The sequence below is a fragment of the Anomaloglossus baeobatrachus genome, chromosome 7, assembly GCF_048569485.1.
Source record: "Anomaloglossus baeobatrachus isolate aAnoBae1 chromosome 7, aAnoBae1.hap1, whole genome shotgun sequence".
NCBI lineage: Eukaryota > Metazoa > Chordata > Amphibia > Anura > Aromobatidae > Anomaloglossus > Anomaloglossus baeobatrachus.
In genome coordinates, this window is record NC_134359.1 from 183,506,042 (window position 1) to 183,525,241 (window position 19,200).

At 42.3% G+C, this 19,200-nt stretch overlaps 1 protein-coding gene across 5 annotated transcripts in view; it reads right to left on the reverse strand.

Annotated features, from left to right (window-relative positions):
* TNRC18 (trinucleotide repeat containing 18) overlaps positions 1 to 19,200 on the reverse strand; it is a 1,341,710-nt gene that overhangs the window by 988,489 nt on the left and 334,021 nt on the right. For all 5 annotated transcript variants that reach the window (XM_075317830.1, XM_075317829.1, XM_075317828.1 and 2 more), the window contains one exon: positions 14,394 to 14,490. In XM_075317830.1, the coding sequence (XP_075173945.1) occupies positions 14,394 to 14,490 (97 nt within the window). The remainder of the gene's footprint in view (positions 1 to 14,393; positions 14,491 to 19,200) is intronic.

Sequence of the window (19,200 nt, forward strand, 5' to 3'; positions counted from 1 at the left end):
TGACTGGCGCAACGCGTCGGGTCCTGTACTGAGTTTCCTGCACCTTGCATTGCTGCCTGGGTAATCCTGTATAGTCATTATTTAGACTTAAATCTGGCTATTTCAGCTGTGATTTATATTACTTGGTGGTAGTTTTCAGGCTTTTCAAAACCAGTAGGTGCAATGCAGGCACACTTGATTGTATATGGGATGCATATATAGAGTACTTAGAGTTCCCTAGGGGACAGAGTCCATTCTCCATCTTGGATTGTATATGTTTTCCCTGAATTATTGAACATGTGCCAGGTTTGAACCATGGAGGAAACAGTATTTTGTATGTCTGTTTTTAAATGATTTTAAATGTGAGTGTTTTTTCACCCCATGAATAATAAAATTTATATTATTCGCACTAATCAAGGTCCATGCCAAGTTGTTATTTATCATCCTGAACCCTGGTGCCTTTTTGTATCAATTGTTGTTTCAATGGTTTGTTAGGTACTTGGCACAGTGGTTTTCATATTATTCATTGGTGGTGCTGAGGCTCTCTTTTGGAGGTTTTCCTCCTCCTCACTCATCCCCTCCAAGAAGCCTTTCCATCAAACTTGATGGTTGCTCACTCTCCCCAGTCTCACAAGTTTGTTGCCTTGGAGTAACCCTCGACTCTGCTCTATCCTTCAAGCCACACATCCAAGCCCTCTTCACCTCATGCAGACTACAACTCAAAAATATCTCCCGGATCAATGCTTTCCTTAAATAAGATTCAGCAAAAACATTAGTGCATGCCCTCATCATCTCCCGCCTCGAGTACTGCAACCTCCTGCTCTCTGGCCTCCCTTCCAACACTTTTGCACCCCTCCAATCTATCCTAAACTCTGCGGCCCGCTTAATCCACCTCTCCCCTCGCTATTCCCCAGCCTCGCCACTCTGCCAATCCCTTCACTGGCTTCCCATCGCCCAACGACTCCAGTTCAAAACATTAACCATGACATACAAAGCCATCCACAACCTGTCTCCTCCTTACATCTGCGACCTAGTCTCCCGGTACCTACCCGCACGCAACCTCAGATCCTCCCAAGATCTCCTTCTCTACTCCTCTCTTATCTGCACTTCCCACAATCGCGTACAAGATTTCTCACGTGCCTCCCCCATACTCTGGAATGCTCTACCACAGCATATCAGACTCTCCCCTACCGTGGAAAGCTTCAAGAGGAACCTCAAGACCCATCTCTTCCACCAAGCCTACAACCTACAATAACCCTCAGTCCAGTACACCACTGCGCAACCAGCTCTGTCCTTACCTATTGTACCATCACCCATTCCCTGTAGACTGTGAGCCCTCGCGGGCAGGGTCCTCTCTCCTCCTATACCAGTCTGTTATGTGCTGTTAATGATTGTTGTATGTACACCCTCTTTCACTGTAAAGCGCCATGGAATGAATGGCGCTATAAAAATAAATAATAATAATAATAATAATAAATAAGATCGGTACATGGTGTGGCAAGAAAAAATCCAAACACCAAAATTACATTTTTTGGTTGCCACAACATTTTTAAAAAGATCCTATAACGGACGATCAAAAAGTAGCATCTGCATAACAATTGTATAATTGAAAATACCAGCTCAAGACACAAAGAAATAAGCAGTCTCTGAGCCTCACATCCCGAAAAATGAGAACGAGTTTCAGAAAATGGCGCTAAAAGCACAATTCTTTTTTGTGAACAAACTTCTGAATTTTTTTTAACCCCTTAGATAAAAGTAAAAGTATACATGTTTGGTATCTACAAACTCGTACTGACCTGAGGCATTATACTGACATTTTATTTTTACCATATAGTGAAAACAGTGAATAAAATATCCGAAAAACAAATCATGAAATTGCACTTTTTTTGCAATTTCACTGCACTTGGAATTTTTTTCCTGTTTCCCAGTACAATATATGGTAAAACTAATGATTTCACTCAAAAGTACAATTTGTTACGCAATAAATAAGCTTTTATATGGCAAGATTGATGGAAAAATAAAAAAAGTTACAGCTCTCGGAAAAAGGGGAGCAAAAAAAAACAAAAAACGGAAAATCGCCTGGGAGTGAAGGGGTTACATTTTGAGTATTATAATACTATGACAACATTTTAGGAAGTCAGTATAAAAAACAAAACTGATATCTGTCAGTGAATGGCACTCAGCAATACGTCTGGCACATGTACACGGAAAGAACACATTACACTGCAGGGGGCATCATCTTACTGCAAGGGGTGTATGTAATTATACTCCAGGAAGCGGTTATTTCATGAGAAGTTACTATATGAATATACTCAAAAAGGGGATAATGATTATAGTCATAGGGGTGGGGGACATTATTCTATGATTATACTCCAGGGGTGGGGGACATTATTCTATGATTATACTCCAGGGGTGGGGGACATTATTCTATGATTATACTCCAGGGGTGGGGGACATTATATTCTATGATTATACTCCAGGGATGGGGGACATTATTCTATGATTATATTCCAGGGATGGGGGACATTATTCTATGATTATACTCCAGGGGTGGGGGACATTATTCCATGATTATATTCCAGGGGAGGGGACATTATTTTATGATTAGATTATACTCCAGGGGTGGGGCACATTATTCTATGATTATACTCCAGGGGTGTGGGATATTATTCTATGATTATACTCCAGGAGTGGGGGGACATTATTCTACAATTATACTCCAGTGGTGGGGGATATTATTCGATGATTATACTCCACTCTAGGGAGGGGGCATTATTTTATGATTATACTCCAGGAGTAAGGTGTGTTACTCTATTATACTCCAGGGGAAGGGGGGGCATTATTATATGATTGTAATCTAGTGGGGAGGGGGCATTATTATATGAGTATGCTCTAGTGGGGGAGGGGGCATTATTATATTTTTATAATCTATGGGGGGTGCTTTATGCTTTGATTATTTGATTATTTGATTATTTGATTCTTTGGGAAGGAGTCTTGCGAGGATAATTTGCATATTCCCAGTGCCTTCTGGGATAAGTGAAGAGTCACCGAGAGCTCAAGGAGAACCGGGTTTTGGCCGTTACAGCCGGAAGGAAGACTTCTGAAAGCCAGGGAAGGAGTCTTGCGAGGATAATTTGCATATTCCCAGTGCCTTCTGGGAAAAGTGAAGAGTCACCGCGAGCTCAAGGAGAACCGGGTTTTGGCCGTTACAGCCGGAAGGAAGACTTCTGAAAGCCAGGGAAGGAGTCTTGCGAGGATAATTTGCATATTCCCAGTGCCTTCTGGGATAAGTGAAGAGTCACCGCGAGCTCAAGGAGAACCGGGTTTTGGCCGTTACAGCCGGAAGGAAGACTTCTGAAAACCTAGGCTAGGCGCGCGAATTTTGGCCTGTCTTCTTCATTGTGAGCGTGAGTGAGCAAAGTGTGAGCAAAAGTAAGTGTGAGTAGAATTGTTTGTATTTAGTTGTTTAATTACTTAACATTTGTTTAGTGCTATCCCCATTAGAAAATGTGCTCCACTATTGCTAATGCGATCCAGTGTACATCTTGTCTCATGTATGCAGTCCTTGAAAAGCCGTTCGAGGGTGCATACTGTTGTTCGAGATGTGAGCAAGTTGCACATTTGGAAGCCCAGATACTGGATCTAAATGAGCAGCTGGCAACTCTGAGATGCATTAGCAATATGGAAAGGAGTGTGCTGCTCACTGAGCAGCAGCTTGCTGGGTCAGATGTGGGGGAGGATCGTAGTAGGGAGCGGCAGGACAGTGAGGTAGGTAGCTGGGTGACAGTTAGAAAGGGGGGTAAAGGGAAAAGTGCTAGGAAGGCTAGTCCTGAACTGACACACCCCAATAGGTTTGCAAACTTGGCAGATGAGGGGGATGTCATTACAGGGGTAGCATTGCTGCATCAAGGCATGACCTCTGAACGCCAGAGGAGTGTCTGCTCCAGTAAGGGGGGGAATAGGAGTGCAGGGCAGGCAAGACAGGTACTGGTAGTGGGGGACTCAATTATTAGGGGGACAGATAGGGCAATCTGTCACAAAGACAGGGATCGCCGAACAGTGTGTTGTCTTCCTGGCGCTCGAGTTCGGCACATCGCTGATCGGGTTGACAGATTACTGGGAGGGGCTGGGGAGGACCCAGCGGTCATTGTACACATTGGCACAAATGACAAAGTTAGAGGTAGGTGGAAGGTCCTTAAAGATGATTTCAGGGAATTAGGTTGTAAGCTTAAAGCATGGACCTCAAAGGTGGTATTTTCGGAAATACTACCTGTGCCACGAGCCACACCAGAGAGGCAAAGAGAGATCAGGGAGGTTAACAGGTGGCTCAGGAATTGGTGTAGGAAAGAGGGTTTTGGGTTCCTGGAGAATTGGGCCGACTTTTCAGTTGGCTACAGATTCTATGCTAGGGATGGGCTGCATCTTAATGGGGAAGGTGCAGCTCTGCTGGGGCAGAAAATGGCTAGAAGGTTGGAGGAGTGTTTAAACTAGGAATGGGGGGCGAGGGTATTCACTTTATAGAAGGGGAATGTAGTGCAGATAGTGACCAGGGCACAAGTAATGAAATTGGGGGTGGTACGGGGGGAAGGGTTAGGACAGTTAATACAGTAAGCAGGAATACAGGTACAGAGTCATACGTAACGTGCATGTACACTAATGCCCGAAGCCTCACAAATAAGGTGGAGGAATTAGAATTAATATTGTTGGAAGAAAATTATGATATAGTGGGGATATCAGAGACATGGCTGGATGAGAGCTATGACTGGGCTGTTAATTTACAGGGTTATAGCCTCTTCAGGAATGACCGTACAAATAAGCGAGGGGGAGGTGTGTGTCTATATGTAAAATCATCCTTAAAACCCATCCTGCGTGACAACATATGTGAGGGTACTGAGAATGTAGAGTCCCTATGGGTGGAGATAAGGGGGGGGAGAATGAATAATAAAATACTGATAGGGGTGTGTTATAAGACGCCGAATATTATGGAAGAGGTAGAGAATCTCCTCATAAAGCAAATTGATAAAGCAGCGAGTCTCGGAGAGGTAATTATTATGGGGGACTTTAACTATCCTGATATAAATTGGGGAACAGAAACTTGCAGTTCCAGCAAAGGAAATAGATTTTTGATAACAATGAAATATAATTACCTTTCACAAATGGTACAGGACCCCACAAGAGGGGGAGCACTACTAGACCTTGTACTAACCAATAGGCCAGACCGCATATCAAATATACAAGTTGGGGGTTACTTGGGGAATAGTGATCACAAAATAATAAGTTTTCATGTATTCTTTCGTAAGATGTCTAGTAGAGGGGCTACAAGGACACTAAACTTCAGGAAAGCAAATTTTAAACGGTTGAGAGATGATCTTAGTGCAATAAACTGGGATGATGTACTAAGTAATAAAAGTACACAAAGCAAATGGGAGACTTTTATGAGCATCCTGAATAGGGCTTGTGCAGAAAATATACCCTATGGGAACAAACATGCTAGAAATAGGAGGAAACCCCAATGGCTAAATAGAGCTGTAAGGGAAGCAATAAAAGAAAAACAGAAAGCCTTAAAAGAATTAAAGAGGGTAGGTAGTGATGAGGCATTATATAATTATAGAAAATTAAATAAAATATGTAAAAAGCAAATTAAGTTAGCTAAGTTTGAGACAGAGAGACTCATTGCGAGAGAAAGTAAAAATAATCCTAAAATATTCTTTAACTACATAAACAGTAAAAAACTGAAAAGCGATAGTGTTGGCCCCCTTAAAAATAGTCTTGGTGAAATGGTGGAAGGGGATGAGGGTAAAGCCAACCTGCTGAATGACTTTTTTTCTACGGTTTTTATACAAGAAAATGCCATGGCAGATGACATGACCAGTGATACCATAAATTCACCCTTGAATATTACCTGCTTAACCCAGCAGGAAGTACGCCGCCGCCTCGAAATCACTAAGGTTGACAAATCTCCGGGCCCGGATGGCATACACCCCAGAGTACTACAGGAATTGAGTTCTGTGATAGATAGACCATTATTTTTAATCTTCTCAGATTCCTTAATAACAGGGTCGGTACCGCAGGACTGGCGCATAGCAAATGTGGTGCCAATATTCAAAAAGGGGACAAAAACTGAGTCGGGAAATTATAGGCTGGTAAGTTTAACCTCTACGGTTGGTAAAATCCTTGAGGGTTTCTTGAGAGATGCTATACTGGAGTATCTCAAGAAAAATAACCTTATGACAGAGTATCAACATGGGTTTATGAGGGATCGATCCTGTCAAACTAATTTGATCAGCTTCTATGAAGAGGTAAGTTCAAGTCTGGACCTGGGAAATGCAGTGGATGTTGTGTATATGGACTTTTCAAAAGCTTTTGATACGGTGCCACAAAAAAGGTTGGTACATAAAATGAGAATAATGGGGATAGGGGAAAATATGTGTAACTGGGTTAAAAACTGGCTCAGTGATAGGAAACAAAGGGTGGTTATTAATGGTACGTACTCGGACTGGGTCTCAGTTCATAGTGGGGTACCACAGGGGTCAGTATTGGGCCCGCTTCTTTTCAACATATTTATAAATGACCTTGTTGGGGGCATGCGGAGTAGAATTTCAATATTTGCAGATGATACTAAACTCTGCAGGGTAATCAATACAGAGGAGGATAATTTTATATTACAGGGAGATTTATGTAAATTGGAGGATTGGGCTGAGAAGTGGCAATTGAAGTTTAATGTAGATAAATGTAAGGTCATGCACTTGGGTAGAGGAAATAACATTTATGATTATGTACTTAATTGTAGAACACTGGGTAAAACAGACACAGAAAAAGACTTGGGTGTATGGGTGGATGGTAAACTTCACTTTAGTGTACAGTGTCAGGCAGCTGCTGCCAGGGCTAATAAAATAATGGGATGTATTAAAAGAGGTATAAGTGTTCATGAAAAAAATATAGTTCTACCTCTGTACAAGTCACTAGTGCGACCGCACTTAGAATACTGTGTACAATTCTGGTCACCGATATATAAGAAGGACATAGCTGAACTGGAGAGGGTGCAGAGAAGAGCCACCAAGATTATTAGAGGAATGGGTGGGCTGCAATACCAAGACAGGTTATTAAACTTGGGGTTATTTAGTTTGGAAAAACGAAGGCTTAGGGGGGATCTAATCACAATGTATAAATATATGAGGGGACAGTACAGAGACCTTTCCAAAGATCTTTTTACACCTAGGCCTGCGACTGGAACACGGGGGCATCCGCTACGTCTTGAGGAAAGAAGGTTTAAGCATAATCACAGACGAGGATTCTTTACTGTACGAGCAGTGAGACTATGGAACTCTCTGCCGCTTGATGTTGTAATGAGTGATTCACTACTAACATTTAAGCAGAGCCTGGATGCCTTTCTTGAAAAATTTAATATTACCAGTTATGTATATTAGATTTTATGACAGGGTATTGATCCAGGGAACTAGTCTGATTGCCGGATGTGGAGTCAGGAAGGAAATTTTTTCCCCATTTGAACTTGTTTGCCACATTGGGTTTTTTTTGCCTTCCTCTGGATCAACATGTTAGGCTACGGGTTGAACTAGATGGACTTAGAGTCTCCCTTCAACCTTAAAAACTATGATACTATGATACTATGATTATACATTAGTGTGAGGAGGGCGTTCTTGTATGATTATACTCTAGTGGGGGAGGGGGCATTATTATATGATTATAATCTAGGGAAGGGGTATAAATTATGATTATATGAAAAGGGAATAGTGAAATTAAGGAGGTGTAAGTAGGTGTAAACAATAATGGGCGTAAATGACTATACTGCAAAGTGGCTCCTATGTAGGTCATTCACAAACACACGCTTCACCCCTTGTAGTAAAATGAAACCCCCCAATCCCAACTCCAGGAACAAAATATACACCCGTTGCAATAAAATGTCCCTCTCTCCACCTTTCATGTACAGGTATATATAGGTATTCCCCCTTACTAATAGCTATGTTCTGGAGCTATCTGGAGAGTAATGTAGCCCCCTCTACACTCCCCTCACATCTAACCCCGCCCTGCTGAGTGACCTTACTCTCACAGCTGAAGTCCTGCAGATAGTCTATCACAGCCTGCGTCTCTCCTGGATGGTCCAGGCTCTATCTGCAGCAGCAGCAGGACGGCAGGGTCACCTCAGATAGGATGAATTTCCCGCCCCCACAATCCTCTCTGGCAGATAAGATCTGGCAGAGCGGAAACAAGCAGTGAGGGCACTGCAAATCAATATGATGTCTGTCTCCCTGCGGTGCCCCCCTCTGGAGCCTGGCGGCCGACGCCCTGTGTGACTGTACTACTCACATATAGGTAAAGCCAACTATGATCATGGGGACAGACCCTGGCTGCCGCCCTCCTTCTCCCAGCAGGTGGTGCCGCCTGAGGCCAAGGCTCAGGTCGCCTCATGGTAGGTGCACTCCTGATTAGGGATTTTGCAGGGGAGTAAATTGGTCTGTTGTCTTTATTTCTTTAATAATTTTCTCTTTTGACGTCTTTCAGGTTCGGATTTGGTAATCATTGTGGGACCTCGCTATGGATTACGTCAGACATTTTTTATTAAAATTTGTAATAAATTGGTGAACGACGGCTGCAGTCAGAGGGTGTTTCTTCAAATAAAATTTGTCTTTGTTCAAAGACTGGATTAGTAATGGGGGGTATGTGATAGACACCAACCCATGAATAATTTCAGGGCCTGATGTCAGCTGGCAATTCACAGCTGACATGGATTCCATTTATTACCCCATTTGCCACTGCACCAAGGCAACCGTAAGAGCAGAGGTGAAGCGTTAGGATCGGATGCGCCACTTCTGGGGCGGCTGCAGCCTGCTATTTTTAGGCTGGAAAGGGTCCAAAAACCATGGACCTCCCTAGTCTGAGAATACCAAACCACATCTGTCTGTTTTACCTTGGCTGGTGATGTAATTTGGGGGGGACCCCACGTTTCTTTGTTTTAAATTATTTAAAATAACAGCATGGAGTGCCCTCTATTTTGGATTACCAGCCAAGGTGAAGCTGCCAGCTGCAGTCTGCAGGCTGCTAGCTGTCTGCTTCATTTTACTGGCTACAAAAAAAAGGTGGGGGACCCCATGTCATTTTTGGGGGATAATATTTAATTTGGAGCTTAAAACACCCTTTAGTGCCACATGAAAGGCTTCCAAAATGCTGGGGACTGGGACATTATATAGGTCTTTCTTACTACCTCTCTATCATGCTATCTATCTTTTTAGCTTGTAATGGATCCTGGGTAAATTTCTGGCACAAACCATCCTGGCTTGAATCAACAGTATCCCAATGCACCACTCCACCACTTGTACTGCTTGGTGCAGCTTTCCACCAGCTGGAACTTTGTAAAGAATCCAAAAAATTCCAAGGCACTGAGAATCTCCTCTCAGTTTATAAATCTTTATTTGTTCCAGCATACAGAAAGAAAAAGAGCAAAAAAAAAAAACCGTTTCGGCCAAAACGTTGTTTTTTGCACTTTTTCCTTTTGTATGCTGGAACAAACCCTCCTTCCTTTTTTTTTTTTTGCGGACCGCAAAAAACCAGAAGCCAAAGCCACACGGATGCAAAACGTAACGCATATGGAACGGATGCGGGTGACACACTGATGTCACACGGATGCATATGTGGAAAACTGGGACCTTTTTTGTGGACGGTCGTGTGATGTGAATGTAGCCTAAAGATCACTCCAAAAACAAGGGAAAAAATTAGTCCACAAGGTCTCAAAGTAACACAGGGTAACATTTATGCAACTAAAAGCCTCTGACATTACCAGGATTTTGATTTAAATAAGGAGCATTATATTTGGAGAAATAAAAACACTGCATTACAACATAAAAACTGCATACCATATGTGAAACATGCAAGAGCCTGATTTAATGCATTTGGGCCAGTATGGCTTGCAGTTGATTTTGAAATCATGAAATCCTTAAGGAAACTGTCAGGACATCTGTCTATGACAGACCTGGGCAAGGGGCGGCCCGCGGGCCACATCCGGCTCGCCTACTCTCTGTGACCGGCCCGTCTGGCTCAGGGCGTCCTTGCTGGCCGGTCAGTGATGAGGGCAATCTGACCTGTTGTCCGGAGCTCCAGGCTCCGGGAGCCCCGTGGTCAGATTGCCCTCATCACACGCTGCGTGCCGGGTAGGAAACAGAGGACAGATCCTGCAGCTCCGCAGGGTCAGTGCAGGCAGCGGAACGCAGGAATCTCTCCTCTGTTCCCTGTCCGGCACCATTTTCTGTGACACACGCACGCCCTGATATCGTCAGTACGGCGTGCGTGTGTCATTTGAAAAGTTCCCGCCCGGCAGCAGAAGACGCTGCAGCGGCGGGGCCCGTACGGAGAGAGGCAGCGGCTCCTAGGAATACAGTGTCGGCGCAGCCTGGGCATGTGAAAGAGAAGCCGCTCAGCGGGGGGCTTGTATGGAGGTGCCTGAGGAGGTGACAATAAGAAGAGAGGTGAGTGGTTACTAGTAACCTGCGGGGACAATGGGGGGCGGAGGGGAGGGGGTTAACTGTTGACAAATATTTGGGATGTAGTGGTGTAGTATATGGGAATGTAGTTTTACAGGTGTGGTATATGGGGGGGTGTAGTGGTGTAGTATATAGTGGTGTAGTTTTATAGGGGTGTAGTGGTGTAGTATAATACAGGTGTATATAGGGGTCTATATACACCTGTATTATACTACACCCCTATACACACCTGTATTATACTACACCACTACACCCCTATATACACCTGTATTATACTACACCACTACACCCCTATATACACACCTGTATTATACTACACTACTACACCCCTATATACACACACCTGTATTATACTACACCCCTATATACACACACCTGTATTATACTACACCACTACACCCCTATATACACCTGTATTATACTACACCCCTATATACACCTGTATTATACTACACCCCTATACACACCTGTATTATACTACACCACTACACCCCTATATACACCTGTATTATACTACACCACTACACCCCTATATACACACCTGTATTATACTACACCACTACACCCCTATATACACACACCTGTATTATACTACACCACTACACCCCTATATACACACACCTGTATTATACTACACCACTACACCCCTATATACACCTGTATTATACTACACCCCTATATACACCTGTATTATACTACACCCCTATATACACCTGTATTATACTACACCTCTATATACACCTGTATTATACTACACCCCTATATACACCTGTATTATACTACACCCCTATATACACCTGTATTATACTACACCCCTATATACACCTGTATAATACAGGTGTATATAGGGGTGTAGTGCTGTAGTATAATACAGGTGTAGTATATAGTGGTGTAGTACAATACAGGTGTATATAGTGGTGTAGTATAATTCAGGTGTAGTATATAGTAGTGTAGTATAATACAGGTGTATATAGTGGTGTAGTATAATACAGGTGTATATAGGGGTGTATGTAGTATAATACAGGTGTATATAGTGGTGTAGTATAATACAGGTGTATATAGGGGTGAAGTATAATACAGGTGTATATAGGGGTGTAGTATAATACAGGTGTATATAGGGGTGTAGTATAATACAGGTGTATATAGGGGTGTAGTATAATACAGGTGTATATAGGGGTGTAGTATAATACAGGTGTATATAGGGGTGTAGTATAATACAGATGTATATAGGGGTGTAGTATAATACAGATGTATATAGGGGTGTAGTATAATACAGGTGTATATAGGGGTGTAGTGGTGTAGTATAATACAAGTGTAGTATATAGTGATGTAGTGGTGCAGTTTATTACAGGTGTAGTATATAGTGATGTAGTATATTACAGGTGTATATAGGGGTATAGTGATGTAGTATATAGTGGTATAGTATACAGAGGTGTAGTTTATTACAGGTGTAGTGTATAGGGATGTATATTACAGGTGTAGTATGTGGCGGGTGTACTGATGTAGTATATGGGGATTGTGTGTGTATGTATGTATACATTGTGTGTATGTGTATATATATTATATACACACACAGTATATATGCGTGTGTGTGTATATATGTGTGTATAAAATTTACCTTCTCACCCCCTGTGGGTGGTTATTTGTCCTTCCTCATTCTCGGGTCCTCTACCAGAGACCTGGGAGTTTGAGGGTTCTGCGCAGGATCTTAGTTGTTCCCAGCACTGCGCTTTTCTGGACAGAGAGCTCAGATGTTGCTCCTGGAATCTGTTGCAGCCATTTTTCCAACTTAGGGGTCACTGCTCCAAGTGCTCCTATCACCACTGGAATCACTGTCACCTTCACCTTCCACATCTTCTCCAGTTGTTCTTTAAGGCCCTGGTATTTCTCCAGCTTCTCATATTCCTTTTTTCTGATGTTACTGTCATTAGGCACTGCCACATCTATTATCATTGCTGTCTTCTGACCCTTGTCTACTATCACGATATCTGGTTGGTTAGCTACCACTTGCTTATCTGTCTGGATCTTGAAGTCCCACAGGATTTTAGCCCTTTCATTCTCCACCACTTTTTCTGGGGTCTCCCACCTGGACGTAGGGGGACTTAGCCCATACACTGTACAGATATTCCTGTATACAATTCCCGCTACTTGGTTGTGGCGTTCGGTGTACGCTGTTCCTGCTTGCATTTTGCATCCTGCCACTATATGTTGGATTGTTTCCGTGGTTTCTTTACATAGTCTACACCTTGGGTCTTGTCTTGTGTGGTAGATCCCTGCTTCTATGGATCTGGTACTTAGGGCTTGCTCTTGTGCTGCTATGATTAGTGCCTATATGGCTATTGTCTATTGGCGTCTTCTAGCATACTTTCTGGTGGTATTTCTCTGCTGAGCCTTGGCAATCGGTCTCTGGGGTTCATGGTATTCAGTTTCTCTATGATTTTCTGTTTCAGATCAGCTGTTGTACCCTCTAGTTGCAGAATTGGATCAGGATTTTCAGAGGGCTGCACATCTTGTTCTTCCAGGTCTTCCTGTGGTGTGGATATACAGTGCAGTTGATCTATCTCAAGTTGTGATAATAGCTTTCTCTTTATGATATTGAAGCGTTGGGTGACTAGTTGTTTCTCAGTAAATGGACATTCAGGTCTTTTATCCATCCATAGTTTCCTCATACGCTTTATGTATCCCCTCTCATTTGGTCTGTTGTAGTTGCATTTTATCAGATCCAGGTTCTCTTGCCTTCTCCATTTATGGTTTGTTCCAGTAGCCCATTTATCATCAGGTTGTCTTGGTTCCTCAACATCTGACACGGACCTTGTTAATCCGGGCGACGTCCGAGCTGGCATGACTCTCTTTGTTCGTGACACTCATGTTTATTGAGGTAGGCATTATAGTGTTAGGGGTCTTGCCTAAGGGCCCCTACTGGTATACTGGTGGATGTGCACTTTAACCACTACGCTATAACAGCCACCAGAAGGTAGGTATTATAGTGTTTAGAGGCTTTTTTTTTTCACCCCCAAGCTATTTGGCAGGGCCAGGATTTGAACCCCAGTCTCCCATGTGGGAGGCAGTGCACTTCACCACTAATAAATTATATATATATATATTATATATATGAACCGAGTTAATTATATTAGTCTGGCCCTCTAAAATCATCCCAACTTCTCATGCGGCCCCATGGGAAAATTAATTGCCCACCCCTGGTCTATGAGCTGAATCTTAAATGAACGTGGGTCAGTCAGCAAGATAATGACCCAAAGCACACAAGTCTTTCTACAAAAAAACAAACAAAAGAATGTTTTGAAAAGGCCAAATCCTGACCTTAAATCATACAGAAACGCTGTTGAAGTACCCAAAGCAATCAGAGCAAGTGAGAAAATTCATCAACAGAAAAGATGACGTGGTCTGCAGGGAGAACCAAGCTAAAATACCTCCAAGCCGATGTGCAGGACTAATCAACAATTTTTGGGAATCTTTATATGCAGTTATTGCTACCAGATACTAAAAAAAAAGTTCACATATATTTCTTACACAAACATGTGGTATTGGATCATTTTCCTCCTAAAATATGACTGTTTTTACAGTTTTTTGTTTTTTTACTCTGGTTTTATTTAATTAGCTTTTAACTTTTTTTATGATTGGTGTGAACATTTGTAGTTTTAGGCCAAATTAATGTAGAAATATGGAGAATTCTGAAGGTTCCTCAAACTTTGAAGCACCATTACATATTACTTGTTTACTTTTATCATTCATTACTAGGTTTAGTATTCTTTGAATACCCAAAAAAAAAAATCTTTTTTCAAGATTAGGGCAGCATAGTCAAGATAATATTACATTTCAACACAAATACCTGAAGATTAAAAAGAAATATTCTTTTATTAAAGAAAAACACATCACAAACACTCTTCTGTTTTACAGGCTCACCGAAGAAGCTTGTCATGCTCCCTGTCAATCCTCTCCAACAGCAATCTTTGATTGTAATGTCTAATCCTTTCATCCACACTCTCCTCTCTTGAATGTCCTATGAATTAAAAAAGAAAAAAAAAGGGTTGACATAAATGTATCAACATTTCTTTCTAAAATAAATTTTTTAAACTTATAGGAATAAGGGTTCAAATTTCCATTTTTATTTTTTTTTAAAGCAACTTAATCTATACATTTGACAATTAGGAACATGATATGAATAACTTCTCTCCAATGTTACACATTGTAAGTATAAAAATAAGCAAATAATTATAGTGTGGTACATTTCAATGTTTTCACTTTTGAAGCGGTTGTAGAACAGACTCTAAAGGCTGCTTTATACGCAGAGACATCGCTAACGATGTCGCTAGTGAAAGCACCCGCCCCTGTCGTTTGTGCGTCACGGGCAAATCGTTGCCCGTAGCGAAAAATATCGCTAGGACGGGTAAAACGGACTTATTTTCCTAGCGACGTCGCTGTGGGCGGCAAAACTCTTTTTTAAGAGGGAGGTTCGTGCGCCGTCACACAGCAGCCCGCCAATAGAAGCGGAGGGGCGGAGAGCAGCCGCATTAATGACACGCACACCTTGTTGCCGGAGGACGCAGGTACGTTGTTGTTCGTCGTTCCCGGGGTGTCACACGTAGCGATATGTGATGCCTCAGGAACGACAAACAACCTGCATCCAGCATGAGCAACGATGTTTAGAAAATGAACGATGTGTCAACGATCAACGATTAGGCATTTTTAATCATTAGCGGTCGCTCGTACGTGTCACACGCAACAACATCGCTAATGAGGCCAGATGTGCGTAATGAATTCCGTGACCCCAGCGATATCTCGTTAGCGATGTCGCTGCGTATAACGGGGCCTTTAGGCGCAACATTGAGGGTTTTTTTTTCCACGTTTTTGTCGCGTTTTAAAGTGCACTGTTAATGACAAACTGCATGCTTTTGCTTCTTCAGCAAAAGTCTATGAGAAATCAGAATTTCCATGCGCATGTTGCAGTTTTTTTGTCAGCGTTTTATTTGTCAAATATTTGTTAAAATCTTTGACAAAAAAAAGCAGCATCTTCATTCTTTTTGTGTTTTTGTCACGTTTTTTTTCACCCATAGAACTCAATGAGGGGATGAAAAAATGGATGGCAAAATGCATGGTAACAAAAGGGTTGCGTTTTGTATGCGATGTACCTGCGTTCTTGTCACAAAAACGCTGGTCACCCACTTTGGTCCAGGATAAAAAAAAAACAAAAACAAACATTGCAGGAGTGGAAATCTCTCTCTCTCTTTTCGCTTCTTACTCACCGATCACCAGCCGGCCACCACACTGCTCCCACACCCTCTCCTTTTTCTCGACCAGCTCATTAGCCTCATTACATATTCACTACACCCACTTATTAGGCTCATACATATTCAGTGCTTCTCCCATCTGTGACTGTTGCCGTCAGATGCAACCGCACGCTGAGTGACAGCTGTCTGACTGCAACCAATGACGAGTCTATATCATACAGGAAAATAAATAAATTTAAAAAAAATAAAATGATGTGTGGTTACCCCAAAATTTTGATACCCAGCCAAGATAAAGTTACGAGTATGAGGATGACGCTGGTGAGGTCATACACAGCGCCGCCTATAATCTCGCGTCTGCACAACTACATCACCGGCACTCGCGCGAGTGAAACTTTATGCCCACAATAGGGGCACAGGGAAATGCTCCTGCGCAAGACTCCAGCAGCGTGGGGCGGCATTATTCATGTAAATCATGACTGGGGGATGGAGAACAGCGGCAGGAGGGAGGACAGGAGCCGAATTAGGGCCCACCCATCTGGCCAACCAAACTCATTTGCATAGGAAACGGAAAGATTTTATAATGTTCTTTAGGGGTCTGCAAGGGGGGCCAGCAACAAGGTGCACCTTCCCAGAATGCAGCCCAGGAGCTGTAGAAGGTGATATTTTTGGTTTAATAGGAAAAAAACTGGTCAAAGGTTCCCTTTAAATATAAGTCCTACCCCAAAAATAAGCACTAGTCTCAGTTCAATAATGAAGTCTCCATGCAGTTAATAAAGTTACAGAATACTGCAGGACACTTCATTATGAAAAGCAGACAGCCCTAAAAAGAGAAGAAAGACAGAAGGCCCTGCAATCATACTCACCAGATGCCAAACGGAAGGACCTGTAGTGAAATGCCCACTCACACACATCAGATCACCAACACATCAGATCGCACACACAATCACACATCAGATCGCACACACACACTCCTCCTGCGGGTCGGAAACAATTGGTATCGCCAGATGTGTTGAGTGTGTGTGTGAGATCTGATGTATGTGTGTGTGTGTCGGCCAGGCGTAGAGGAGGACCGTGAGAAGCATATCTGCTAAGAGCGTCCACCGACGATCTCAGGAGGACCTGGGAGCAATGCAAACGTCTGGGGTTCTCTTGGGGAGGGTGGTCTGCTTTTTTGGGAGGGAAAAAGGCGAAAATAAGCCCAGCACATTTTTCAAAGCAAAAAATAATATAAGACAGTGTCTTATTTTCGGTGAAACCCTGTAGTTCATCCACTGTAATAGACCTTTCATATCACTCACAGATTTCTATTCATTCACCCGTGTTTTTAGACAGAAAATCAGAAATGTATTGCAAGACTTAATAACTGCAGGTGTCAATTTCATAAACTTACAAACTAAAATTATTAAATTATATTTCTGCTGAAGCTAGGAGGATGTAACTTTAATGCAGTACTCTACCAGTGTTTTATTTTATAAATGTACAAAGTTAGCTATGCAGGCATAAACAAGATCCTTTGTTCTTTATTATGTGCACACGTTTTATTTAAATGTATTATTTATAGCTTATCTATCACCTACAGTAATATAAAGTTGAGTATATGTGTGTATATCCGCTAAAGGAATCCACGTCACATTTAAAATCACAAAATTTTGCACAGCCACCTTTTGACTTGGGGAATGTTATAGACTATGTTTTGAGGGAAAATTTTAATCCCACTCTTTACAGCTATTCGCAACCCCCCCCCCCCCCACCAAAAAAAACCCCAAAACCCAATTATTTACTGTTTGGATGTGTGAGGTAATATATTGGCTGTTTTAACAGTTACCTTGGATATTAAGTGGCTTATAGCAACCAATCACAGCTCTGCTTCTATTTTGCTATAAGTCAGTAATAGGAGTTCTGATTGGTTGCTATAGGCATTGAAGGACATTCTTATAAGACTGCTTGTGTGTCAGTTGATATGATTTTGGTGGTGAGAAGGATAGTGGGAGAGACAGATAGATTGGGAGAGAGAGTGGGGAGTGGGAGAGAGACAGAGAGAGAGACTCGGTTACTATCATGGGCAACACCGGGTACTACAGCTAGTCTTGGTATATTTTTTACCCTCTGATATATTTACCCTAAAGAGAAGAGAATAATAAAAGGCGAGTATAATAAATGATGTTTTTATGTTATTGCTTGGGGACTTATGTAGCCTTCTAGAATGCTGTATATAAAAGCTTACTGGTGGTGGCCACAGCTTATATGGGAAAAATCTGGTGACAGGTTCCCATTAAGGGGAATTTGACAGCTGATACATGCTGCTAGAGGATGCTGCAGCAGGTATCAGATGCTGGGTGCATGATTTCAGTCAAGTATGTGTGACTCAAAAGCTGCGACGTTGAAACAAAAAAAAAAAAAGTGTCTAGAAAAATTCACAAATTCAACAAAGGGCAACAGCATTTACCTTAAAGATGGAGGCAACAGATGCCTCTATCTTAATTCATGGGTTTTGCTACATGGTGTTATTGCATTTGATTCTGTGGCCTGAGCAGGTAATCACTGTTGCCCTTTGTTTCTGTGAATTTTTCTGAATTGTTTTGGCAAAATTTAATTCCTCTTTTTGTGGTTTAGCTTTTAAATTTAGTGTCGGGACTTGCAATACATGAGGACCGTTGATGTTGGGTTGGGAGCATCCGTATTTTGGCCAAAATATAAACTAATACCTCATATATATATTTTTTTGCACTTCTATCTTTAGACAGGGTGCAGCCAGGGTCATTAATTTGGGCCTTGTAAACCAGAGTCTCCATTCCTGTGTAATGCACTTATATAGTGCTGGGTAGCCCACCTAGTCTAATAGTAAGGGCGTCGTCAATAGGCTGTAAGCCAGACACTGTGCACCTACATGTGTGAACGGCGCCCTATACAAGCCATTTGTGTGCAATTTTAATACTAAGCAATCAGCCCCTCCATGGAGTGGCAGTGTGTGAGTGGTTGCTCCATCAGTGCTATGCACCTGTTGCCTCCATCTTTATTAAGGAGTTTTGTTGCATCCTGTTACTACATTTTATTCTGTGGCCTGGGCAGGTAAACACTTTTGACCTTTGTTTCTGTGAATTTTTCTGAATTTTTGGGGGGAAATTTGATTCCTCCTGTCATTTAGCTTTTAAAACTGGTGTCTGTGTGTGTGAGAGGGAGACACATGTTACTACAGGAGAATGGCCTCAGTTGCTGGGAACTTGTCTGTCCAGCTAGTCTCCAGTGCAGCTCTGTATCTAAAGTATCTTTTTCTCAGAAACGTAGCTTTTCAGAGTCAAAATTACCTGGCTGAAACCATGCAACCAATTCCTTACATGATACTTGTTGACCAGGCAGCATCTATAAGCTCACAAGGGCGTACTAACGTGCTATTCAATGCAGCATCACCAGCGGTGACGTGCGTACCAGAGCCAGTGTTCGCTGTGACCGCTCTTCTGAACTCCCTGCACTTCCAGTTATGT